Genomic DNA, 27979 nt, shown 5'->3' on the forward strand with positions numbered 1-27979 from the left:
GGCACACGGACAGAGAGGAGACGCAGTGAATTGGTCTCTTTGTCAACGGTGAAGCAGAAAAAAAAGAGCAGTGACCTCAATGCAAGCGAGTGAATAGCAAGGCCTTGCAGACACACGCCAAGAGGTACAATGAAAAGAAGTTAAGCTCTTATTCGAAACTGGGGCGTTGATGTCTAAAAAAATAAAGTGATACCCGCAAAAAAGCTGCTATATGAAAAAATGTGCGCAAAAGTAAAAGATAAGTAAAAGTTGTTGTTGTTGTTTTAAGCTCTTATTCGAAACTGGGGCGTTGATGTCTAAAAAAAATAATAAAGTGCCCGCCAAAAGGTGATATATAAAAAATGTGTACAAAAGTAAAATAAGTAAAAGTTCTGAAATATTAATGAAAAAGCTCGCAAAATAAGTATGGAGATAAGTAAACGTTCTGAAATATTAATGAAAAAGTTCGCAAAATAAGTATGGAGATAAGTAAAAGTTCTGAAATATTGATGAAAAAGCTCGCAAAATAAGTATGGAGATCAGTAAAAGTTCTGAAATATTAATGAAAAAGTTCGCAAAATAAGTATGGAGATAAGTAAACGTTCTGAAATATTAATGAAAAAGTTCGCAAAATAAGTATGGAGATAAGTAAAAGTTCTGAAATATTAATGAAAAAGCTCGCAAAATAAGTATGGAGATAAGTAAACGTTCTGAAATATTAATGAAAAAGTTCGCAAAATAAGTATGGAGTGTTGATAAATGGATGGAGAGATAAATTATAGAGAAAAAAACATATTCGTATTTGTTCAAACGTTTATAGACGAAATTTAATAGTACAAGCAAAAGTAAACTATTCGCCCTACGGATAAAAAAAAAAAACACAAAGTAATTTCCACGTAAAATAAAATAAAAATAGAACCACAAGAAAGTCCAGTAAAATGTCTTAATTAGTGTGCCCGGAAAACAAAATCCATTACATAAAATAAAAATCCGCATTATACAGAAAATGAGTAAAAATGTCCGCCCATTAAAAAAAGAAGCATAAACAAGTACGGACATGTCGTTAATTAATTGCTATACATAAAAAAAGATCCATAAAAAGTTTGTAAAATAATCCGAAAATGCAAAAAAGTACCGGTAAGAAATTCCCGTAAGAAACTTTTGTAAGATCAGGGAAAAAAAAACAAAGTAAAAATAATTGGCAAAATAAAATAAAAATCATGAAAATACTAAGAAAAATGCTCCTTAAAGTAATGATTGGAATATTAAAAAAATGTCCCAAAATACAAAAAAAAAAAAAAAAATACATGAAAGTTTAAAGGTGAATATAAGGTATCAGAGGACACACACGCACACACACACACACACACACACACACACACACACACACACACACACACACACACACATAACCCCCTCCCCCCCCCCACACACATAATCCACCCCAAACACGTACACAACCTCCACCCACCCACCCACAAGCCCCCCTACCCCCACAAGTCCCCCACCCACCTCCACCTCCACCCATCCTCCTCCACCCCCATCCACCTCACCCCACCACTCGCCCTTTTTTCTCCACCCTCATTTTTCTCCCTCGTATTACAGCCTTACCAAACGTCACTCAACAAAACCTATTCTCGACCACAATATGCTGAAGGCCACTTTCATTTTGGTGAGAGTGTGTTTATATATAAGCCTCAGAGAAGAGAGAGAGAGAGAGAAGAGGAGAGGGAGACGGAGGGAGAGAGGAGACGGAGGGAGAGAGAGAGAGAGAGAGAGAGAGAGAGAGAGAGAGAGAGAGAGAGAGAGAGAGAGAGAGAGAGAGAGAGAGAATATAAAAAAATGCATAATTAAAGAAAGAGTGCAAGGTAGAGGGAAGGAAAGTAAAGGAAAATAAAAAAAATAAACGAAGAGGGAAGAAGAGACATTAAGGAGTTAAAAAAAGGAACATAAAAAAGGAGAGAAGATAAAAGAAAAGAGTATAAGAAACAGATAAATAGACATAGAAAGATAGATAGATAGACTGACAGACAGACAGATAGATAGATAGATAGATAGATAGATAGATAGATAAAGAGAAAAATCATACAACCAAATTAAACACAAGTGAAAAATATACTAATAATATCAATAAAAAAAACAGATATATGTGAAGTCACGATGTAGAGACTCATGTAACTCCCACACGGCCCCATCATGTACTGGACTCGTGGTTTGGATCTTAGGCTTGTGTAGTGTAATGAGGCGGATTAAGAGAAAGAAAGTGTTTATTTATTTGTTTGTTGGTACACTTTCCCTTACGTGTATATAATAGGTGTAGAAAGTGTAAGTGTACCAGGATGTAGGAGTTTGGCGTGACTGTATTTGTTGATGGTGATAAAAGAGTGACTGTGTGTGAGGGGAGTGTTTGTGACTTGGGGGTTAGGGGGGGGCAGTGTGCATGTGTTGGGGATGAGGTGTATGTGGGGGGTGAGTGAGGGGTTATGGTGGACAGTCTGCATGTGTTGGGGATGAGGTGTGTGATGGGGGTGAGTGAGGGGATTAGGGGGGCAATGTGAATGTTTTGGGGAATGAGGTGTATGTGTTGGGGGTGAGTGAGGGGGCTGAGGGTGGGCAGTCTGCATGTGTTGGGGATGAGGTGTGTGGTGGGGGTGAATGAGGGGTTATGGGGGCAGTGTGCATGTTTGGGGATGAGGTGTATGTGTGGGGGGTGAGTGAGGGGGCTAATGGTGGGCAGTGTGCATGTTTTGGGGGATGAGGTGTGATGGGGGTGAGTGAGGGGGTTATGGGGGCAGTGTGCATGTGTTGGGGGATGAGGTGTGTGGTGGGGGGTGAGTCAGGGGGGTTATGGGGGGCAGTGTACATGTTTTGGGGGATGAGGTGTATGTGTGGGGGGTGAGTCAGGGGGGTTATGGGGGACAGTGTACATGTGTTGGGGAATGAGGTGTATGTGTGGGGGGTGAGTGAGGGGGATCAGGGGGGGTAGTGTACATGTGTTGGGGGGATGGGTGGGGGTGTAGGGGAGGGATGAGGAGGAATAAAAATGTATGGAGATAAAGACGTAAAAAAAAGAATATATCAAAAAAGAATGAAGAAACAAGAAAGAAGGAGTGAAGGAAATAATAATGATGAAAAAAAAAAAAGTTTATGAAGGCGGAAGACCAGGATGAAAAAAAAAAGTTGACCTGGAATATTACAAAAAAAAAAGTCAATATCCTCCAGAAAAAAAAAAACTACAAAAGAGTGAAAGATATAGAGAATGATTTTTTTTTAAGGATTGGAGTTACACAAGAAAAGAAAAGAGGAGATATAAGAGGGAGAGTTGGAGGAGGAGGAGGAGGAGAATGAATGCGAGGGTGGTGATGATTTTAAAGCTGAGTGGGGTGGTGGAAGCGGGGGAGAATGGAAGGAAGAGGTGTGGTGTGGGATGTGAAGTGGAGGAAGAGGGTGGAGCGGTGGCGGTGTGGAATGATGATGGGATGAGAGATATGGAGGAATGTGGAATTAGTGTGTGATAGGAGTTTAGAGTGGAGAAAGGAAGGAAAGAAGAGGGGGAAAAAAATTAAAAAAAGACAAAATTCAAAACAGATAAAAATACAAAAAAATAAAAACAGACAAACACGAAACAGACAAACAAACAGATACAGACAAACAGACAGATAGCACAAAAAAACAAGACAAAAAAAAAAAAAAAACGCTGACAAAACAGAAAGAGACCAACAGAAACAGAGACAGAGGAATAATAGGATTAGTTTGAGAGTGTGTGTTTGTGTGTGTGTGTCTGTTTGTGGGGTGGAGTGGGAGGATGTGGCGTGGGTGTGGGTGGGTGTGGCGTGGGTGCAGTGTCTGAAACAAGGGTGTGGCTGGCTGGCTGGCGTGTGACTCGCGTGTGACATGAATAAAGGGAGGTGGCTGGGACTGCATGGCGTGTGTTGGTGTGTGGTGTGAAAGTGACAGCTGGTGGTGGTGGTGATGGTGATGACGGTGGTAGTGACAGTGGTGGTGGTGGTGGTGGGTGACTGACATTTGAAGGGAGATGAAGGTCGGCTGTGGGAGATTATGCAAGGGAAAAGGGACGACCACAAGAGGAGGAGGACGAGGCCGAGGACGAGGTAAAAAATTATTAAAGGAGATGAAAATAAGGAGAAAATAAGCAGCAAGGAAAAGAGTAGGAGTGTGGAAAGGGATGAGAATGATAAAGAACATAAGAACATAAGAACATAGGAAACTGCAAGAGGACAATAGGGAAACTTTTAGAGGCAGAAGGAAAAAAACGTGACAATAACTAGACGAAGAGAAGGAAGAGATAAAGAACGAGGAAAAGGAGAAAAAGAGGAAGAGGAAAACCAAGAATAAGAACTAAGAAGGAAAACAGAAAAAAAGACAAATCGAGGAGAATAACAAGGAAAAGAAAAAGGGAAGAAATAAAGAAAAGAGAGATGACAGAAACAGGAAAATGAAAGTTAGGATTTGAAAACACACTAGCAGAAAAAACGAGAGAAAGAAAGGAAGGAAGAAAAGACGGGATGAAGGGAAAACTACATCTGTACAGCACCTTCTGAAAAGCAAGAAAACAAGGTCGAAAGATGACAGAAACAGGAAAATGAAAGTTAGGAGATGAAAACACACTAGAAAAAAAGGCGTGAGAAAGAAAGGACGGAAGAAAAGACGGGATGAAGGGAAAAGTACATCCGTAAAGCACTTTGTGAAAAAAAAAACATCGATAGTAAAAATGAAAGAAAAAAAAAGAAGAAATGAAGGGAACAAAAGAAGCCTACAGGTGAAAGAACGCGAAGAAAGAGAAACGCGTCACATACAAGTCTCCTCGCATGTCAACACCGAGAGAGATTACATAGGAATTATAGATACCGTCACATTACGAGGAGGGAGGGAAACAGTTGCACCTTGAACCACTTTTCCTTATGCATGGTTACGTCAGCGAAGATTGTTACTTATGAATAGTGTTTTCTCTCTCTCTCTCTCTCTCTCTCTCTCTCTCTCTCTCTCTCTCTCTCTCTCTCTCTCTCTCTCTCTCTGTCCATTTTTTTTATTTGTATTGTTGTTTTTTCGCTTTTCTTCAGGTTATTTTATTTTTCATTTGTTTTCATTTGTTTATTTAATTTGTTTTGATTCATTTGTTTTGATTCCTTTGTTTGATTCGTTCCTTTTCTTTTTCTTGATTTTTTTTTCTTTTTAATCCATATTTTTATTCATTTTATTCATTTATGTATTAATATTTTTTTCTATGATTCATTTGCATATATTTTCCCCTTTTCTTTTATTCCTCTTTCGGTTCATTGACTCGTTATCTTTTCTTAACTTTTTATAGGTGGCGTATTTTTATTTTCTTCTTTATTTTCTTTTTTGTTTTTTCTCTTTCATCGCTTTTGTATTTTTATAACTGCGAATGCCGAGCGGGACGAAAATAGAGAGAAAAAAAGAGAAAGATAAAAGACAAAGAAAAAGAGAGAGAGAGAGAGAGAGAGAGAGAGAGAGAGAGAGAGAGAGAGAGAGAGAGAGAGAGAGAGAGAGAGAGAGAGAGAGAGGGCGGGCGGGCGAGGAAGTTGAAAATAAAAGTCTTTGTGAGAGTTTAGAATGAGAGCGAAAAAAAAGAACAGGGGGGGGGAGAGAGAGAGAGAGAGAGAGAGAGAGAGAGAGAGAGAGAGAGAGAGAGAGAGAGAGAGAGAGAGACACACACACAGACACCGACAGACAGACAGACAGTCTCTTCTTAACTTTTTTTCTCTTTCATTTCCTTCTTCCTCCTTCCTTCCTTTTCCTTCCTCTTCCTCTTATATTCTTCCCATTCCTTCCTATTTAATATGCAAGAATAGGACCAGAAAAGAAAAAAGGGGTGACTCAAGTAAACGAAGAAAAGAACGAAATGAATAGAGAAAGAGACGCAGTAAAGGCAGATTAGAATAGAGAGAATTGATGAAAACAGAGAAAGAAAAGGGAAGAAAACTTGTACGACTGGTAATAATGAAGGAAGGAGAAGAACCCGAGGAGGAAAGAGGATGGCTGACAAAGTCGAGGAAGAGGAAAAAAGAAAAGCTGAAAGAGAAAGAATGCGATTGGGAATATGCAGTAAAAAAGTGGATTAGACAACACAACGGTTAATGTAATGGGAGAGGGGAAAATAATATGATAATTGGAGGAAATGAAGAAAAATACTCAGAAAACATCAGGAAGTAAGGGAAAAAGAGGACATAAAACTTGAACGTTGGAAAAATCGAAGAAAATAAGAGATTGAAAGGAAAAAAACAGTATTAATCAAGGAGGGAAGAAAGTTATTTTGAATGGGAGAGGGAAAAATAATATGATAATTGGAGGAAATGAAGAAAAATACACAGAAAACATCAGGAAGTAAGGAAAAAAAGGACATAAAACTTGAGCGTTGGAAAAATCGAAGAAAATAGAAAAGAGATTGAAAGGAAAAAAACAGTATTAATTAAGGAGGGAAGAAAGTGATTTTGAATGGGAGAGGGAAAAATAATATGATAATTGGAGGAAATGAAGAAAAATACTCAGAAAACATCAGGAAGTAAGGAAAAAAAGGACATAAAACTTGAGCGTTGGAAAAATCGTCGAAAATAAAAAAGAGATTGAAAGGAAAAAAACAGTATTAATTAAGGAGGGAAGAAAGTGATTTTGAATGGGAGAGGGAAAAATAATATGATAATTGGAGGAAATGAAGAAAAATACTCAGAAAACATCAGGAAGTAAAGGAAAAAGAAGACATAAAACTTGAACGTTGGAAAAATCGTAGAAAATAAAAAAAGAAGAGATTGAAAAGGAAAAAATATTAAAAAAACAGTATTAAAATTAAGAATGAGGGAAGGAAGGGATTGATATGAAGTGCAAATCTTGAATAGGAGAGGGAAGAAGAAATATACTCGGAAAACATCAGGAAGTAAGGAAAGAAAAAGATGATATAGAGTTTAAATCTTTGGAAAATCATAAGAAAAGAAAAAAAAGAAGAGACCCCCCCAAAAAAAAGGAAAAAAAACAGTATTAATTAAGAAGGGAATAGATGGATGGTATATAAAGAGTAAATCTTGAATAAATAGAAGAGGAATAAAATGAAGAGATGAAGGAATGATAAGAAAAAAAATATAAAGCCTTAGATAGGAAGAAAATAAAAGGATATGAAGAAGAAATACCGGAAAAAAATAAATAAGAGAAGGGAAAATTATGAAGGACAGGAAGGAAGAAAAAAAACGAAGAAAAAATGTGGAAGCGTCAAGAAGGAAGAAAAAAAGGTGGTTACAAGTTTGTTCTGAAAAAAATAATAATAGAAAAAAAAGGAGGAGGGAAAGAAAAAAAGAGAGAGAGATCAAAGCTTCAGGAAGGAACGAAAAAGTGTGGGTCGCAAAAAGTTTAGAAGTTGGAAAATTTGATAAAAGAAAGAAAAAAAGGAGAAATAGCAAAAAAAAGTAAAAACGAAGCGAATATCCGAAAGTATCAGAAAGGAAGGAAAAAAATAGCAAAAAGTTTAAACATTCGAAAAGTTAAAGAGGGAAAAAAAGAGGAGATGAAGAAAGGGAGGAAAGAAGAAAAGAAGAGGAGGAAAAAAGGGAAAACTAAACGAAAATCCGAAAACATCAGAAAGGAAGGAAAAAAATACAAAAAAGTTTAAACATTCGAAAAGTTAAAGAGGGAAAAAAAAGAGGAGATGAAGAAAGGGAGGAAAGAAGAAAAGAAGAGGAGGAAAAAAAGGAAAACTAAACGAAAATCCGAAAACATCAGAAAGGAAGGAAAAAAATACAAAAAAGTTTAAACATTCGAAAAGTTAAAGAGGGAAAAAAAAGAGGAGATGAAGAAAGGGAGGAAAGAAGAAAAGAAGAGGAGGAAAAAAAAGGAAAACTAAACGAAAATCCGAAAACATCAGAAATGAAAGAAAAAAATACAAAAAAGTTTAAACATTCGAAAAGTTAAAGAGGGAAAAAAAGAGGAAATGAACAAAGGGAGGAAAGAAGAAAAGGAGAGGAGGAGAAAAAAAGGGAGAACTAAAAGAAATTCAGAAAGTATAATAAATGAGAAAAAAATAATTACATGAACTCTGAATGTTGGATAAATCGAAGAAGAAAGAGAAAGGAATAAAGGAAGGGATAAGGAAGGAGAGGAAAAATACAATAATTCTAGACACTGGACAAAATTAAGATGAAAAATAAAATACAAATTACAAAGGGAAGAAAACTCTATAAAAAAAAAACCATCAGAAAAGAAAAGGCAAATTACATGAAGTCTAAATGTTGGATAAAACGAACATAAAAATAAAATAGAAAGGGAAAAATATGAAAAAAAACATCAGGAAGGAGGAGAAAAAAAGGAAAAAAGGGATGACATGAAGACTTGACAGCAGTGTTCCAAACTCTCCCTAACGAAGACATTACCAACATTCATTACCAACTCAAAAAAACATCTTCTAAACCTTCTTCTTTCTCCTTCGCTCAATTTATTACCAACTCAAAAAAACATCTTCTATACCTTCTTCTTTTTCCTTCGCTTCATTTATTACCAACTCAAAAAAACATCTTCTAAACCTTCTTCTTTCTCCTTCGCTCCATTTATTACCAACTCAAAAAAAACAAAACCTTCTTCTTTCTCCTTCGCTCCATTTATTACCAACTCAAAAAAACATCTAAACCTTCTTTTTCCTTCGCTCAATTCCACAACCCTTCCCTTCTAACTTCTCTTCCCTAGGCCTAATTGAGCCACACCATTACTAAAAGACATAAAATTAATAGGTTTCATGTAGTCATTAATCCATGAGAGAGGTCATTAGTAGAAAGCTTGTAGTGAATGGGTTCTGGGATATTGATATTGTGGGAACTGATCTTATGGGAATAGCCGAGGATGGGAGAGCTTGTAATATGGATGTTAATTAATATACATGGTGGATGAATGTGTTACTAAATAAAGAAGAAATAGGAAAGAAATGTAAGTAAAAGAAGAAATACGAAATGGATGTTGATAAAAGATGTTAGATGATGTTTGTCTCTCATCAAAACAAAATAACAACAACAACAACAATAGCAAAACAATATCACATCATCTCGTACAAAAGCAACTTATTTCCAAATCAAACAGCAATCATCATACATCAGTTTTTTTTTTATCTTCGTATAAACTGATTTGAGAGTTATTTCGTTATGACATTTGACCGTGTGTGTGTGTGTGTGTGTGTGTGTGTGTGTGTGTGTGTGTGTGTGTGTGTGTGTGTGTGTGTGTGTGTGTGTGTGTTTACAATTATACTCAAGGTAACCAGACGCAATCAACAAACAAAACAAAAAAAAGTTAAGACAAAGGTATTTTAAGTAGAACACACACACACACACACACACACACACACACACACACACACACACACACACACACACGGGCTTAATTGTGCGAACCATTACCTTAGTTACGTGCAGCTAATTAGTGTGTGTGTGTGTGTGTGTGTGTGTGTGTGTGTGTGTCACGAAAAAAAGACAGGTTCCCAAGGTATCAAGGACCTTTAAATTTTTCCCTCCTTCTCCTCCTCCTCCTCCTCTTCCTCCTCCTCCTCCTCCTCCTCCCCGGCAGCAGGTGTTTCCCTTGACTGATGGACCGTGGTAAGGACAAGGACCTTGGACTGATGGGAGGAGCAGGTGGAGCCTCTTCCTCCTCCTCCTCTTCTCCTCCTCTTCTCCTCCTCTTCCTTCTCCTTCTCGTAAATCTTCTTTCCTCGCCTCTTCATTTTTCGCTTCATTCTGCTTTTTTTTTATATTTTTCCTTCCATTTTTTTTTTATCATTCTTCGTCCTCTTTCTCCTCCTCTTCTTCTTCTCCTCTTCCTCTTCCTTCTTCTTCTTCTCTTACATCTTCTTTCTTTGCCTCTTCCCTCTTCGCTTCATTCTGCTTCTTATATTTTTCTTTCCACTTTTCTTATTTTGATCATTTTTCATCCTTTTTCTCCTCCTCTTCTTCTCCTCCTCTTCCTCTTTCTCTTTTTCATCTTCTCTTTTATATCTTAACTTCTATATATTCTTCTTTTTCATATCTTAATTTTCCTCCCTCCTTTTCTTCTCATTACTAATCCTCTCATTTCTTCTTCTCCTCTTCTTCCTCCTTCTCTTTCTCCTCCATATTCTCTTTTCTAACTTTTCTTTCTTTTCTCCTCATACTATTTTTCTTGCATTTCCTTCTAGTTCCTTCCTTTTCTTCCTCCTCCTCCTCCTCTTCCTCCCCCTCCTCCTCCTCCTCTTCTTCGTGTGAATGGCCTTATGGTGGTAAGAAGGGGGATAATAGTTTAGTTAATCCATTGTCTTCTCCTCCTCCTCCTTCTCCTCCTCCTCCTCCTCCTCCTCCTCCTCCTTTTAAGTGGATGACTAACAGAGGAGAATGGTTTGGTAATTAAACATGAGAAATAACAACAACAAAAAAAGTTAGAGAATGTGAAAAGCAAAGGAAAAGAGAAAAAGCATTGGCGAGGAGAAAGGCAGGAAAGTAGTAGTAGTAGTAGTAGTAGTAGTAGTAGTAGTAGTAGTAGTAGTAGTAGTTGTAGCTGTTGTTGTTGTTGTTGTTGTTGTTGTTGTTGTTGTTGTTGTAGGGAAAGGAGAGGCCATCAAACTTTTTAAACTCCCTCATACATACTAAGAAGCTTTGCCATCACTTTGCTGTCTCTACATAATCCTTCCCTTTTTCTTCCCCTTCTTCTTTCCCTTCTTCTTCCTTCTTCATTCCACGTTCTTTGTCCCTTCTCCTCCTCCTCCTTATTTCCTTTTCTTCTCCTTTCTTTCCTTCCTCCTCCTTTTTATCCTCTTCCCATCCTCGTTCTTTCCCTCCCCTTTCTCCTCTCTTTTCCCCCTTCTTTTCCCCTTCCTTTCCTTGTTTTCTTCCTTCCCTTTCTCATCTCTTTTCCCCCTTCTTTTCCCCTTCCTTTCCTTGTTCTTTCCCTTCCCTTCCTCCTCTCTTCTCCCCTTCCTTTTCTTGTTCTTTCCCTTCTCATCTTTCATAGTATCCCTTCATTCCCCGTTCTTTCCCTTCTCCTCCTCCTCTCTTCTCCCCTTCCTTTCCTTGTTCTTTCCCTTCTCCTCTTTTATATATCCCTTCATTTCCCGTTCTTTCCCTTCTCTTCCTCCCTATCTCCCTTTTCTTCACTATATTACCCATCATTTCCTCATCTCCTTTCCTTTCTCTGCCTTTTCCCTCCTCCCCTTTTTTCTTTCCCTTGTTTTTCCTTACCTTACTTTCCTCTGAATGGTTCTTCCTTTTTTTTTTCCATTTCTATCATGTTATACTTACTTTCATTTCCCCTTTAAGTCTGTCATTTCTTCCGTTTTCTTTCCTTTCCCTCCTTTCCCCCTCCTTTCCCTTCTCTCCTCTCTTCCCTTTTTATTCAAGGAGATAAGGTGAGGTAAGGTGGGGTTGAGTCTACAGGAGCTGCCTTGTATAGCCCAACCGGCCTCTTGTAGACTCCTTACGTTCTTATGTTCTTATGTTCTTATTTTAGTTTTATCTCATTTTTTTCCTTCTCCTCCTCCTCCTCCTCCTCTTCGTCTTCTTCCTCATCATATTTCTCTTCTTCCACCTTACCTCCTGCTCCTTCTCGCCGTCTTCTTCTTATTTTTCTTCCTCCTCCTCCTCCTCCTCCTCCTCCAACCAAAAAGAAGACAAAAAGCAATATCGGTCCCCTAAAAGATGAAAGTGACGTACTAACACAGGACAGTAGACAAATGGTCGAAATCCTAAACAGGAACTTCGCGTCTGTGTTCACGGTCGAGAATACCCAGTCCGTACCCGAGAGCCCTTCCCCACCGATGGGAATCACTCCCCTAGAAATTGGTACAATCGACGAACGGGATGTGAAAAAGTACCTAGACAAACTCGAGACAAACAAGTCTACCGGACCCGACGACTTGTCACCCAGGCTGCTCAAGGAACTCAAGCAGCAAATCCTCAAGCCACTCACCGCCATCTACAATCTGTCACTACAACAAAACAAAGTCCCGAAAGACTGGAAACAAGCGAACGTAACACCGATCTACAAAAAGGGAGACAAAAGTGTGGCCCTAAACTACAGACCAATCAGCTTGACCTCAGTGGCGGGAAAAATCCTCGAGAAGATCATCAGAGACAAACTCGTTAGGTTCCTTGAAGACAACAACATCATTTCCGATGCTCAGCACGGTTTCAGGAACAAGCGCTCATGCTTAACCAATTTATTGGACTTCTTCCAAGGTATCTATGAAAACTGGGATAATCATATCCCCAGTGATGTTATATATCTAGACTTTCAGAAAGCCTTTGACAAAGTGCCACATGAAAGACTCCTCAAGAAACTTAAGTCGGCGGGATTAGGCGACGATCTGACAGCGTGGATCAAAGACTGGCTCACTGAAAGAAAACAACGAGTTGTACTCAACGGACAGGCCTCCGAGTGGCTCCTGGTCACAAGTGGAGTGCCACAGGGGTCAGTGCTGGGACCCATACTTTTCATCATATATATCAACGACCTAGAACTAGGATTAAAATCAAATCTTTCAAAATTTGCCGACGACACAAAGGTGGGTGGGAAGGCCCTCACGACGGCAGACTGCGAAATTATCCAGAGAGACCTGGACCAGATCACTCGGTGGTCAGAAAAATGGCAGATGTCCTTCAACACTACCAAATGTAAAGTAATGCATATCGGATCCAGAAACAGCAACAACATATACCACATGGGTGGCGAACCACTACATGTTGTGCAAGAGGAAAGAGACCTCGGGGTCACCATCAGCAGTGACTTGAAACAAACAAAACACTGCAAGTCCGCCTGTAAGAAAGCCAATACAATGCTTGGGTTCATATCGAGGAACTTCGAATACAAGACGCCGGGAGTTATGTTATCCTTGTATAATTCGCTGGTAAGGCCCCACCTGGAATACGCCGTGCAATTCTGGTCTCCTAATTACAGGAAAGACATTGAATTACTTGAGAGAGTACAGCGCCGCGCCACGAAGATGATACCATCACTGAGGACGAAACCCTATGAAGAACGACTCGAGCGACTCAACCTCTTCACGTTGGAAAAGAGACGACTGCGGGGAGACATGATACAAGTCTTTAAGTACCTGAACAAGCTCAGCAACATTGATCACTCCAAACTCTTCACGCTACAAACTAACCTGAGAACAAGAAACAACGGAAAAACAATTCAAGCAAAGCGATGCAATACCGACATCGGCAGGAGTTATTTCTCGAATAGAGTTGTTCGCCACTGGAACAGCCTTCCTGCAGAAGTGGTTAGCGCAGAGACCATCAACTCCTTCAAGAAACGCATTGATCGCCACTTTGCTGCAACAGGAGTGAACTGAACGTTCCCAAGAGTAGGTACACAAGTGCTTTAATCCTTCCCTGCAAGCCACTCCTGTGGCAAACGGATTGATTAAATCACTGAACGCAGGCAGCCTAGTAATGAGCCAACAGGCTTTCTGCTGCCTGCTAGTCCATGTTTCCATGTTTCCATGTTTCCTCCTCCTCTTCGTCTCAAATTCTCGGTCACGGATTTCCAATAAAAAAGAACTTATCATCCCCCCCCCCCCCCCACCACCACCATCACCTCCACCACCACCGTGACAACAGTTAAAAATCTACAAGAGGCGAGACAAATTTTAGAAGGGGGAGAAGGGGAGCGAGGCGTGACACCCTACCCCTCCCCCCTTCCCTTCCCCTTCTTCTTCTCTACCCCCATTGCTCCCACCCTTCCCCTTCTTCTTCTCTACCCCCATTGCTCCCACCCTTCCCCTTCCCTTCTCTTACTGCTCCTCTCCCCTCCTCGCCTTCTCTTCTCTTTGTGTGCAGACGTGTGCCTCCTCCTCCTCCTCCTCTTCCTCTTGTTCTTCTTTTTGTTTTTGTTCTTCTTGTTTTGTTTCTCGTTCCGCTTCATCTCCTATTCTTCCTCCTTTATAATTTCTTCTCTTCCTCCACCTCCTCCACCTCCTCTTCTTCCTCCTCCTCCTCCTCCTCCTTCATATCCATCTGTTCCTTTATCTTCCTTTTTTTACCATTTTCTTATTTTCTTCTATTCTCTTTTTTTTCTGTTGCAATATTTTTTTTTGGTTTCTCATCTTATATATTATTTCCTTCGTCCTTCACTACTTCCCTCTTTCTCAATATCTATCCCCATTGCATACATATTTTTTTCCCTCACTGTTTCCCATTTCCCAATACCATTTTTCCCACTTCCCTCTTTCTCAATATCTATCCCCATTACAAACATCTTTTCTTTCCCTTCCGTCACTCCTTCCCAATACTATTTTTCCCCATACGTATATATTTCCCATTCATCTCCATTCCTCTTTTTATTTCCATTACCAGAGATTAGCTTCCCAACCCTTCCATGCATATCCATTCACCGGCCCCTCTCATATCTCTCTCTCTCTCTCTCTCTCTCTCTCTCTCTCTCTCTCTCTCTCTCTCTCTCTCTCTCTCTCTCTCTCTCTCTCTCTCTCTCTCTCTCTCTCTCTCTCTCTCTCTCTCTCTCTCTCTCTTTCAATCATTTCGTTTTTTTTTCCCTTCCCTACAATTTACTCGCATCCACCGTTTTCCGCGTTCCTGTTTCTCTCTCTCTCTCTCTCTCTCTCTCTCTCTCTCTCTCTCTCTCTCTCTCTCTCTCTCTCTCTCTCTCTCTCTCTCTCTCTTAATCACTTCGTTTTTTCCCTTCCCTATAATTTACTCGTATTCCCCGTTTCCCGCGTTCCTGTTTCCCTTCTGACAGTGTAATTACGATAAATCTTCCCATATATTTCCTTCGTCACGGTTGAGAGGGAAACTTATAAGCTGGGACAAAACTAAACAGGATACAATGTAGGAAAAAACTAATGATAACTTTCTTTTCACATTTCATTTTCATTTCATTTCATTGGATAACTTTCTTTTCCCATTTTGTTTTTTTGTTTTTGTTTCATTTGATTTGATTTTCGTTTCATTTTCATTCATTTCATTTCTTTCATTTTCCCATTTTCGTTTCTTCAGTAATCCTTCTCTTTTCTTTTTCTCTCTCCATCTTGTACTTTTCTTCTATTCTTTCTTCCCCTTCTGATTCTTTTTTCACCTTCTTTTCCTTTCCTCTTCTTTCCTTTTCTGTCCCATTTTCTTCACTCGCCTTCCCTTTCTCTTTTCTTTTTTCTCTCTCCCTCAAGTACTTTTCCTTTTTTCTCCCTTTTCTTTATTTCTCATTCTTTTCCTTTCCTCTTCTTTCCTTTTCTGTCCCATTTTCTTCACTCGCCTTCTCTTCCTCTTTTTTTTCCTCTCCCTCAAGTACTTTTCCTTTTTTCTCCCTTTCCTTTATTTCTCATTCTTTTCCTTTCCTCTTCTTTTCCCTTTCTGTCCCATTTTCTTCACTCGCCTTCTCTTCCTCTTTTCTTTTTTTCTTTCCCTCAAGTGCTTTTCCTTTTCTTCTACCCTTTCTTTCCCTTCTCATTCTTTTTCGCCTTCTTTTCCTTTCCTCTTCTTTCCCTTTCTGTCCCATTTTTTTTACTGTCCTCTTTTCTTTCTCTTTCCCTCTTGTGCAGTTCCCTTTCTTCTCCCTTTTCTTTCCCTTTTCCCTTTACTTCCCCTTTTCTTCGGCATATGACCACAGATGTTGCGCCGACTAAACGAAACTTTCCAACTTTTTCCCTTTTCTTCCTTTCTCTCCATTTTTTCCCTTCTTTTCCTTCCCTTCTCCTTTAACGTCCCTTTCTCTTCACTTTTTCTCTACCCAAACTAAAAACTGAATATAATGTAGAGAGAAACTGATCATACAAAGGTAGTATTTTTTCTACCTGTTTTTTTTTGCGTACCTGTGCAGTTTATGGGTGAAGGTGACGGTCATTATGCAGGTAAAGAAAAAACAAGAAAGGTGTGTGTTTGGACGGGTAATTAAGGGCGTGTAAGACTGGGAAGGACAGGTGTGGGTGCGTGTGTGTGTGTGTGTGTGTGTGTGTGTGTGTGTGTGTGTGTGTGTGTGTGTGTGTGTGTGTGTGTGTGTGTGTGTGTGTGTGTGTGTGTGTGTGTGTTTGCCCTTGGGAATGAGATCAGCAGTTTAAGCTTCAGTTGATGCTTACTGAGGCGTCTGTGTGTAGGTGGTGATGATGATGGTGGTGATGATGATGGTGGTGATGATGGTGGTGGTAATGGTGTTGAACAGGAGTGGTAGTGAATGATGATGCCTGGAAATTGTTGTGAGTGTGGTGACGTGGCGTGGTGGTGGTACTGATGATGATGATGATGATAGCTTGTGGTGGTGGTGATGGTGTGAGTGTTTGAGTGGTGTAAGTAGTGGTGATGATAGGGTAGGATTGCATGATAGTGGTGATGGTGGTGGTGATGGTGTTGTGGTGTTTAGATTCTAGTGGTGGTGATGACTGACAATGGTGGTGATGATGGTGGTGGTGGTGGTGTAAGGAGGTAGACAGGTGGGGAAGAAGAAGAAGAAGAAAAAAAAGAAGAAAAAGAAAAAGAACAAGAACAAGAAGGAGAAGAAGGAGAAGTAGAAGAAGAATGAGAATGAGAAGAAGAAGAAAAAGAATAATAAGAAAATACTGCAGTTAGAGTAGATGGGGAGTAGTTTTAAGTGGTGATAGTGGTGGTGGTAGTGGTGGAGGTGATGGGTGGGGTTCGTGAGGGTGTGGCTGTGTAAGGAAAGTGGTGGGGAAGCGGTGGGGACTGGTAATTACACACACAAAGAACGGGATAATTTGTTCCTTTGTTGTAATTGGGGTGTTTATTGTAGCAGTAGTAATAGTAGTAGTAGTAGTAGTAGTAGTAGTAGTAGTAGTAGTGGTAGTAGTAGTAGTGGTAGTAGTAGTAACTGTAGACTTGATGTGTTTTCTCTGTCTTTTATGTGTTTCTTATCGTAAAATGAGTAGAACAAATACAGTGGACCTCCTTATTCACCAACGTTCTCCTTTGCTTTCTTGCTCTGTATTATCATTTTGTAGTCATTTTTGGGGGGGACCAGTTTGTGTTGTGGGGTTTTATTTTTATTTTCGTCTGCCTTTCAACGTAAAAAAAAAAACAGTTGACCATCACCACCATCACCACGGCCGTTTTCTCTTTCATCTGTTGCTTTGTTATCATTTTGTATTCCGTTTTCAAGGGGACCAGTATTATGTCCTTTCTCTACCATTTGTGTCTTCTAACGTAAAGAAAATTAAAGAAAAATCAAAACAGTTGCCCACCACACTCACCCCGGCCGTTTTCTCTTTCATCTGTTGCTTTGTTATCATTTTGTGTTCTGTTTTCAGGGGACCAGTGTGTATTATGTCCTTTGTCTACCATTAATATGTCTTCTAACGTAAAGAAAATGAAAGAAGAAAAAAAACAGTTGACTATCACCACTTATCACGGCCGTTTTCTCTTTTATCGATTGCTTTGTTATCATTTTGTATTCTGTTTTCAGGGGACCAGTGTGTATTATGTCCTTTATCTACCATTAATATGTCTTCTAACGTAAAGAAAATTAAAGAAAAATTAAAACAGTTGCCCTCCACATTCACCCCCGTTTTCTTTCTCCCTCAGTGCTCCCCGGCAGCCCCAAAGACCAGCGCCACCACTACCTCCAACAACAACAATAACAACAACAACAACATCAATCATCACCACCCCTCCTCCTCCTCCTCCTCCTCCTTCACCCACTCCTCTTCCTCCGCCGTCAGAAAGGCTCACCCGCCCCCCGTGCCGCCCCGCCCCGCTAAGGTACGTCAATGAAGCAACACTGTACTCCGTTTTCTTTCTTCCCCCGCCAGCTTTTGAGGTAGACTAAGGGAAACATTTGTATGGATTTTTGTTGGGGAATTTTCTTTTGTAGTGTATTTATTTACTTTAATATCATTCCTTCCTGACTTCCCCATTTCTCTTCCTCTTTCTTCTCCTGCCAGCTACTTCGTTACGGACATAGGAAAGGTAGACTGATGTAAACTCTTGTATAGCATTTTTTTTTCGTCAATATTTCTTTCGATTTTGATTTAGTTTCCCCTACTACGTATATCCAGCTTACGTCTTTCTTCTTTCCTTCCTTCATTCCTTCGTTCCTTATTTCCTTCCTTCCTTCCTTCTTTCACATTCTTCCTCCTTTCATCCCTTATGTGTTTATCTGCTTGCTTGCTTTTGTTATTTGTATTAGTATTAGAGAGAGAGAGAGAGAGAGAGAGAGAGGGGTTGGAGATAAATAGGGAAGTAATCTGACACACACACACACACACACACACACACACACACACACACACACACACACACACATGCCGCTGACCTTGGCAAACCATCGTGACGAGAGCTTAGTACTTACATGAATTTTTTTTTCACAATCTCCGTCGGTACACTTGTTACGTTATATTCTCAGTGCTTTGCGTAATTCTTGAGTTTTGCTGTTCCTTTTATTCCTATTCTCTCTCTCTCTCTCTCTCTCTCTCTCTCTCTCTCTCTCTCTCTCTCTCTCTCTCTCTCGACATTGTTCATTGTGTCAACTCGGTTTCCGCTCAACTGCAAGAACGTACACACACACACACACACACACACACACACACACACACACACACACACACACACACACGAAAGGAATATATAAACAATGAACAAAATATTTACAAGCAGTACTCTTTTTTTTTTTTTTTTTCCTCCATATATCAAAAACCCTCTGGAAAAAACCCTCTTTTCTCTCCACTATTCTTCCCTTTTCAGCCCTTCCTTCTCCCCCTCTCCTCTCTCCTTACAACCTCCCCTTCTTCCCTCTCCTTCTCTCTATACTTCTACCTTAATCTGGAATACCACTAAAGAAAACAAGCGGGTGGAATTTATACGGCGGTTGCTCTTTTAGGAAGCCCAGAAATATCACGCGTTATATATTTCTAGTATTGTTCATTCCTTTCCCCTTTAAAGCGTCCCAGGTGTGCATAAATGAACCTGAGTCACCTGTTTGTGTGGCTGGCAGGTGAGGCTTATTACTCACACCTGGAGGGAGGGGGGAAGGGGGAAGAGAGTAATGGAGAAGAGGGGAGGAGGGAAGAGGGGAAGGAAGTAAGGGAGAAGGCAGGAGGAGAGGTGGAAGAGGGGGAGGGGGAAGAAGAGGGGAGGAGAGCAAAAGGGGAAGTGGAGTAATGGAGAGGTGTGGAAGAGGGGAGTAGAGTGGAAGGAGGGGTACAGGAGGAGGGAGTAAAGGGGATGTGCATGACGAAAGGGAAGGAGAGCGGAGGAGAGAGAAGAGGAAGAGGAGGGGAGAGGAAAGGGGTGGGGAAGGTGGGAGGGGTTTTAAAAGGGGAAGGGAAGAAAATGGGGAAGAGGGGAGATGGAAAAGTAAAGGGGGAAGGAAAGAGATGGTAGAGGAAATGGGTCTCTCTCTCTCTCTCTCTCTTCCTTTTCCTTCTCTCCTTCCTTCTCTCCTTCCTTCTCTCCTTCCTTCTCTCCTTCCTTCTCTCCTTCCTTCTTTTCCCGTTCCCCTTTCTGTTTTCCCTCCCCACTCTTTCCCATTTTCTTCCTTCTCTCCTTCCTTCTTTTCCCACTCTCCTTTCTTATTTCCCTCCCTATTCTTTCCCCATTCTCCTCCCTTCCTTCTTTACCTTCTTCCTCACTCATTCTCCTTCCTCTCTTATTTCCTTCCTTATTCTTTCTCATCCCTTTATTTTCCCTTTACCAAATCACTCCCACATATCCCTTCCTCTTTCCCTCCCTTTCTTTCCTTTTTCCTTCATTCATTCATTCTTTTTTATCTGCATTTTTCCCTTCTCGTTCCTCTTTCGTTTTTCATCCTTTGCTTCCCTCCACTCACTAAATCTTTTCCTCCTCCTTCTTTCTTGTTGTCTCTCCCTTCCTTCAATCCATCTCTGCTTCCTGTTTTTTTTCCTTTCCAGTCTATTGATCTCTTTCATACCTTTGCTTCCCTTCCTTCCCTCGCTAAATCCTTCCCCTTCCTTCTTCTCTTCCCTTCTTCCTTTCTTCAGCTCTTGTCTACTTTCTTTCTTCTTCCCTTCTGATTTTTCTGCATCTTTCATCATTACTTCCTTCCTTCTTTATCTCTTTTTCATCTCCTCCCTCTCTTCCTTCTTTCCTTCAATTTTACTCTACTTCCTGCTTTTTCCATTCCAGACTTCTTACATTCTTCTTCTGTTTTTCCCTTCCTTCCTTCCTTCCTTCTTTTCTCTCGGTCATTCTCAACTTTCTGCTTTCCTTCCTTCTCAGTCTCCTTACATTCTTCCTCTTTTCATTTCCTTCCTTCCTTCCTTGCCTTCTTTCTTCTTTCCTTCTTTTCTTTCAATCATTCTACTTTCTGCCTTCCTTCCTTCCCAGTCTCCTCACATTCCTCCTCTTTTCATTTCCTTCCTTCCTTCCTGAAAACTCATCCCCCCCGTCCACCTGTCTCGCTTCCTCCTTCCCTTCCTCCTCCCTCCCTTCGTCCCTCAAGTTGCATTGCCCCGTGTCAAGAGCTGAAGGTCGACCTCCTAGTGTTTACTGAGTGCCGCTTCGCGCGCTTACGTGGGTCCTTGTGGCTGGCATGTGTGTTTATCTTGGGGTTGGTGGCTTCTGTTGAGTATAGGGGGAGGGGAGGGAAGGGGGGAGAAGGGGAGGGGGTGGTGTGGGTGGGTGGTTGGGGGAAGGGGTCTGTGTGTGAGGATGGGGAGTGGAGAGTTCCCTTGTGTGTGTGTGTGTGTGTGTGTGTGTGTGTGTGTGTGTGTGTGTGTGTGTGTGTGTGTGTATTCGTTGTTTCTTTGTGTATTTTTCATTTATTTTGCTTGCTTAGTTTCTTTCTTTCTTTATTTTCTTATTTCGTTGATTCGTTCGTTCTTTCTTGGTTGCTTTTCGTCATATTTTCGCCTTTTTTGTCTTTAGTTTTGTATCTTTATCTATCTGTTTATTTGTTTTTCTTTCCTTTTTTCTTTCTTCCTTTCTTTTCTGTTTCGTCATGTTCTTTTCCTAGTGACTTTCCTACACACACACACACACACACACACACGCACACGGTAGGTACTCACGGGGCAGAGTGGGCTTGGTGGTGGTTGTGGTGGTTGTGGTTGATGTGGTGGAGGTGGTGGTGGTGGTGGGGCTGGTGACGCGGGAGGGGGTGGGCGGGGGCGGGGGCGGCGGGGACTGCTGGGAGGGGGTGGTGGGGGACAGGTTGCGTGCCCTTGGACCCGGCATCGCCTCCTCCATGTCCCCCAACCCTTTGCTGAGGAGGGAGGGAAAATATCAGTATAAAGGTCATCATTTAGTAATTTATAAGAGTCTACCTTCAATCAATACATTTTCTACAAAGGTTTAAGTCGTAGAAAATAAAGCATTTAAAGGTAGACTATAACATAACACCAATCAACGTTAACCCAAGATACTCGTAGCTATGGGTGAAGTAAGGGTTTACACTATAGGTATGCCTGGCCTCGGTGCTCATCTCCGTCACTATATCATAACACCAATTAACTTAAACTCTAAGGAACACGCACGTAAAGTTAGGAGTATTAACTATTCCTACGCGTGACCTCAGTGCTCACCTCCGTCACAGTAACTCTTTTAAACCTTACAATTAGCTATACCTTACCTACGTGTGACCTCAGTGAGTATCTCCGTCACAATACCCCAAGGACTTAATATTATCTCATCATCAGCCATATTTATCTACCAACACAAGCATCATCTACTCTGATCTCACAAATAAATAGAAGAAGAATCCCAATCCACGCCTCCTCACCTTAGATTCGTTAGCTCCGCCTCGTGCTGGCTCTGTTCTGACCACAAACCGAGCTCCAGCTTCTGCCTGTTGACCCTGAGCACGGCCGAGGTGTAGTAGGAGTGGCCCGTGAACTGACACTTGAGGTCCTCCGGCCGCCCGCAGTTGAAAAGGTAGCACGACCCGGAGCGCTGGGAAAGAGGAGAGGATGTGAATATATGTGAGCAGCGTCTTAGGTCTTAGCGTTATGTTATAGTCTACCTTTCAATGCTTTATTTTCTACGACTTAAAACACTGTAGAAAATGTATTGATTAAAGGTAGTCTTAGAGATACCGAAGCGTTATTAGGTGATGTTGCTGAATCCGGGTCTTAGTTTCCATATTAGTGAAGGGATGTAATGTGAAGGAGGAGGATGAGTGGATATATTTAAACCCGGACACTGAGTTGGAAGGGATAGCGGGAAGTGAGCGATGGGAGAGGAGAGTGGTTTTAAAGATTATGTGAATAGCGTCCTTTTTTAATTTTTACAGTCTTAGTTTCCGTACTTTTTTTTTTTTTTTTTTTTTTTTTTTACGTTGTTGCCTATTGCGCCGGTAGGTGGTCTTCAGGACAGCATGTGAGTAGTTTTAAGCCACTCGGCGGTGACTGAAAAATCCGAGCGGTAGCGTGAGGATTCGAACCCGCGTCGTCCATCACGCGGCGAATGTGGGTCCAGTACGCCACCAGTTCGGCCACCGCCTACCCTGATAAAGGGTTGTGATGTAAATGAAGATATGTGAGGGTAATCTTAGCCCTTGCAGTCTAATTAGTTTTCTTGTTAATGAAGGGATGCGACGGAAAGGAAGATGAATGGAAAACTTTAGACTGGAACGATGAAATGGAAGGGAAATCAACACAACTAGAAAATAAGAAGGAAAAAAGGTGGCCACAGATTGATAGATAGATAGATAGACAGACAGATAGACACACAAAACAGGAAGAATATGAGAAAAAAAACAAGATGAATGAGACACGAGTTGGAAAGGGACACGACTTAACTTGAAAAAAATGGAGGAAAAGGCAGTGAAAAGTGAATGAATAAATAAATAAATAAATACATAGGTAGATAGATAGATAGATAGACACACAAACAAGAAGAGTAAGAAGAACAGCCAACTTAAGTGAGGAATAATAAGTGCAGGAAGAAGTCGAGCAAACAACTTGACGACACGTTCTGGGAGACACGTTAACAAGGCCCTAATTAACGCAGGTAAGTGTCCTCCAGGTGTTGACAGGTGTGTTGTGTTGACTGGGTTGCGTTGGGGAGGTGTTGCTTGTGTTTGAGTTACTTGTGTTTGAGTTACTTTTTTTTTTTTTTTTTTTTTGGTTACGTTGTTTCTGTTGTGTTGTGGCAGTGTGTTGTTGTTGTTGTTTTGTTGTTCCTGTTTGTTTTGTGTTTTGTTTTCTTTGAGTAAGGGCCTGCATGTTAAAATAGTCTCCCCCCCCCCCCCACACACACACGCACACACACATATCTCGAGGTCTTCTGGGTAGTAAAGTCTGTATTGCGTTCATATGACTTAATGTTTCCCGTAACTGTTTCATGGAAGTTAGAAAGTGAGTCACGTTAGAGGACCATACATAGCCAGGGACATTCAGAAATCGAAAATGTGTGTTGCTGTGAGTTTAATAGTAAGCTGGGGTCACGAAACAGGTATCCATTTATCTATCTATTTATATATGTATCCACCCATGTATTAATCTAGTTATCTAATTATATTCTTATCTGACTGGCTGACTAACTAATTTAAGAACTATCTATCTATCTATGTATTTACCCATGTATTAATCTAGTTATCTAATTATATTCTTATCTGACTGGCTGACTAACTAATTTAAGAACTATCTATCTATCTATGTATTTACCCATGTATTAATCTAGTTATCTAATTATATTCTTATCTAACTGGCTGACTTACTGACTGACTAACTAATTTAAGAACTAACTATCTATCTATGTATCCGTCTATCTTTATATTGAACTAACTAAATGAGTATCCAGCTAACTAAGGATAACTAACTATGTAGCTGTCTATCCGTGTGTGACCGTGAAGCTTTACCCTCGCGGCGGATTAAATAACTGTCTAAAGGAGGGCTTAGGCGTGGGGCAGGTCAGTTCCCGCCTTGTCACACTTAACATAATGCCGAGCGAAAACCCGAGGCCGAGAGAAGGAACATAAACACGCTCAACCATCTCTTAACATCGCGAGGTGGAGGACGATGAATGCTTTATTTATAGACGTAGCGCTCTTATCCTAACAGCGTAGTGGCGAGGGTCTTGAGTGAATGCCATAGTTAATTAAGTATTCGAAAATGCATACAAATACCTCAGATTTCCAAGAATACGAATGTGAATACGAACACAACGGTATACTAGAAAATCGAATGCAAATGGGAATGCTAAATGCAAGTATTCGTGGATGCATTCATGAACACTTTGCTTAGAAAAATAACTTCTTGCTGCTGACTCGGCATGGCACTGCACTGAGGTAATTAAACGCTACAGTAACTTTGTGAACAACGGCTGTGACTGGTGCCAATATTCAGTACAGCAGAGACAGATTTGTTTGTTTTCTTGAGAGTTAAATAAATGAAACTCAATTTGTCACACTAAGTCAAGCTTTTAGTAGTCTCATGCTGCAGACCTTACTTTTGTTCTTCGCCTTTACGCTAAAATGAATGTCTGTTCCTGATAACAAATTTATGATTATTCGTCAGATTATTCGAAAAATACAAATACTTTGCTCAAGGCATCGAACAGGAATGAGAATACTTTTATATATAATGAAAATGATTCGAATACGAACACGAATACTGTACTCGAATGTATTTTAATACGAATACCGAATACGAATGTTTCATCTCTGGCAGTGAACTCATAAAATTAATAGCTGAAGAACCGAATCCAAGTCTACACTGTTCTCAATCTCTACTGTGCAATAATACTTCATGCTGACTCCATATCACGCTAACATACATCATATTACCCACGGGAAGGCGCCACACTCACTCATCTCAAGTCCAAAATAAATAAACTTGGTATTTCTCTCAAGCATTTTACAACATTTACCGTATATAGAGAAAAAGACAGACCCATTAGCGTAGCACCTCCATATATTTCGCTTCTGGTCAAGGGAACAGAGAGCTTTGGCAGGAAGGGGCGCCGACCAAACAACCCTCTCTCTTTCTCTCCGCCCCTTCCCTCCTTTACTTGTGTGGCTTCGTACGGGAGAGAAGGGAATACACGAATCCATACTCTACACATACATACATACATACACACATACACACATACACACATACACACATACCATAGAAAGAAAAAATGAAATCGTATGACGGGTAAAGTCGAAGGAACAGGATGAAAATATAACTAAAAAGAAAAAAAGAAAAGAAAGAAAATAAAAATAAATAAATATAAAAGCATGACAGGTTAACTGGAAGGAAGAAAATAAAAATAAAAATATACAAGAGAAAAAAATATGTATATATACCAACAAATCTGACCCGGTGAGAGAGAGAGAGAGAGAGAGAGAAACGGTCACAAATAGAAACAAAAATGGAATGATTGCAAAGTGACGTGTTGAATTTCCTTGCAGGTCCCCCGAGGTGTGTGTGTGTGTGTGTGTGTGTGTGTGTGTGTGTGTGTGTGTGTGTGTGTGTGTGCCACGCCCCATGTGTCTCCATCATGTATTGACTGCACCAAGATCACCACTGCTCTCTCTCTCTCTCTCTCTCTCTCTCTCTCTCTCTCTTTAAAGGCGACCATTGGCTAGTATAGTTATGGCTTGGCGGGGGGGTTGGGGGGAGGTATTGATGTTAGTGGTGGTGGTGGTGGTGGTGGTGATGGTGTTTTTATCTGTATGGATCGAAGTAGTAGTAGTAGTAGTAGTAGTAGTAGTAGTAGTAGTAGTAGTAGTAGTAGTTGTAGTAGTCGTCATGGTGGTGGTGGTGGTGGTCATTCTGCTGTGGTTGTCTAGTGGTATTTAATTCATATGGTATTTTAGTTAAAGGTGAAGTTGGTGACGGTCGTGGTGGTGGTGATGAGTTCTGTTCACTGGTTTTGGTGGTTAATATCCTGTAATAGTCGCTTTGCCGTGTGGAGGTGATGGAGGTGGCTTAGTACTGGTAGTGGTGGTGTGTGGTGGTGGTAGTGGCGCTAACTATCCTAGAGGCCTTGTTTCAGGATAGTGCAGATTGGGATAGTTGATTAATTACTTAGTTAGTGTCGTACCTGAGAGATCACCTGAATGCTAATTGGCCAATTCATCATCACCATCATTATGACAATCACGGGTTAATTGTTATAGATTCATTGTTGGAAATTTCAATACAGACCAGCCAGTTAATTAAAAAATCGTCTTTACTAACAATTTTGAAGTGGTGGTGTGTGTTGACATTGGTGGTGGTGGAGGTGGTGATGATGTTGGTGGTGATGTCTAGTGATGAGGGATGACAGTATTGGTGGTGAGAGTTGACATTGGTGGTGGTTGAGGTGGTGATGATGATGGTGGTGATGTCTAGTGATGAGGAATGACAGTATTGGTAGTGAGAGTTGACATTGGTGGTGGTGGAGGTGGTGATGGTGTTGGTGGTGATGTCTAGTGATGAGGGATGACAGTATTGGTAGTGAGAGTTGACATTGGTGGTGGTGGAGGTGGTGATGGTGTTGGTGGTGATGTCTGGTGGTAGTGGAGACCAGACTCACACAAAAAAGATCACGGTCTCAACGCCCCAGTGCTCATCTCCGACGCTGGACTGTTTTTCATCCCGATCAGGTTGTGGCGTCCCGGGAGGCCTATCCGTTTATTGGCTTATTAGCGCGGCTGGTAAACACGAGACTGGCTGGCGGTGCTGTTCTTTTTCCTTTTAATTTTATGGCGCATGTAAGTAGGTCCTGATAACAGTGGCGACAAAAAAATAGTGAATAGAGGAAGAGAGGAAGGTAAGAGAAGAGGGAATAGAGGGAAGGGAGGAAGAGGGAATAGAGGGAATAGAGGAAGAGAGGAACGTAAGAGAGGGTGTAAGTAGGTCCTGATAACAAAGGCAGGAAAAAAAAAGTGAATAGAGGAAGAGAGAAAGATAAGAGAAGATAAGTGTAAGATTTTGAGGAAGGGTTTGTGTTATGTGAGTGTGTAGTTTCTTCCTCCTCCTCCACTTCTCCCTCCTCCCTCTCTTCCTCCTCTTCCACTTCTCCTCCTCCCTCTCTTCCTCCTCTTCTCCCTCCTCCCTCTCTTCCTCCTCTTCCACTTCTCCTCCTCCCTCTCTTCCTCCTCTTCCACTTCTTCCTCCTCCCTCTCTTCCTCCTCCTCCACTTCTCCTCCTCCCTCTCTTCCTCCTCTTCCACTTCTCCTCCTCCCTCTCTTCCTCCTCTTCCACTTCTCCTCCTCCCTCTCTTCCTCCTCCTCCACTTCTCCCTCCTCCCTCTCTTCCTCCTCCCTCTCTTCCTCTTCCCTCCTTCCTCCTCCTCCTCTTCTTCTTTCCCCGTCTCCAGATCCATCCGCTCCGCACCCAATATCACCACAACCATAATCTCCTCCACCACCACCACCACCTCCTCCACCACCTCCTCTTCCTCCCCCTCTTCCTCACATAAAAAATAGTAGATAGTATATGGGCGTGGTGGACATTGATTGTAAATGAACGACACGGGATAAAACAACAACAGAGAAGTCATTATTACCCCGGAACATAATTGGCCATGGACGGAGGGGAGGGGTGAGCGGGGGGGGGGGGGAGGACAGGGAGAGAACTTTATATGCGTATCAGTCTCCCCCTGTCTGGCTGTCTGGCTGGAGTTATTTGTTCGTTTTTTATACTGACAGACAGACACACAGAAGCGCCGATATCTGTGACTTAACAAAATAGATTAAGATGAGGGAGAAAACAGATTGATTGATTGATAGTTTATAGTTGCAGGTAAATATGCCAGTCAAGGAGATTAGTGGAGAGAGTGTGACAAGAGAAATCAGGACACCTCTCCTCCCGAAATTGACCTCTCTTTTTGGACACTCCTTTGATCTCTATTCAGGAGCAGTGGGTAGCGGGCTTTTTCTTATATTTTTCTTTACGCCCTTGAACTGTCTCCTTAGCTGTAAAAAAAAAAAAAAAAAAAAAAAAATCCAAGTATTGATCAAACGAAGCAGTAACAACAAATACGATAATCTTGCCACATATTTATCTACTTACTAAGAAAGCTGATGAACTGTAAATAAAGAATTGCTTATATATTTCCATACTTTTCTTTCAATGTCCAAACTTTCCATTTTTTTCTAAACATTCCATTTTTTTCGAAGCTTTTCATTTCTTTTT

At 41.0% G+C, this 27979-nt stretch overlaps 1 protein-coding gene across 3 annotated transcripts in view; it reads right to left on the minus strand.

Moving 5' to 3' along the window:
• Positions 1 to 27979, minus strand: part of LOC126981295 (AT-rich interactive domain-containing protein 1B-like) — an 88032-nt gene that overhangs the window by 49656 nt on the left and 10397 nt on the right. For all 3 annotated transcript variants that reach the window (XM_050832215.1, XM_050832214.1, XM_050832213.1), the window contains exons 2-3: positions 21649 to 21818; positions 20939 to 21132 (exon numbers count right to left, since the gene is read on the minus strand). In XM_050832215.1, the coding sequence (XP_050688172.1) occupies positions 20939 to 21132; positions 21649 to 21818 (364 nt within the window). The remainder of the gene's footprint in view (positions 1 to 20938; positions 21133 to 21648; positions 21819 to 27979) is intronic.

The sequence above is a fragment of the Eriocheir sinensis genome, chromosome 47 (genome assembly GCF_024679095.1).
Source record: "Eriocheir sinensis breed Jianghai 21 chromosome 47, ASM2467909v1, whole genome shotgun sequence".
In the NCBI taxonomy this organism is placed as follows: Eukaryota; Metazoa; Arthropoda; class Malacostraca; order Decapoda; family Varunidae; genus Eriocheir; species Eriocheir sinensis.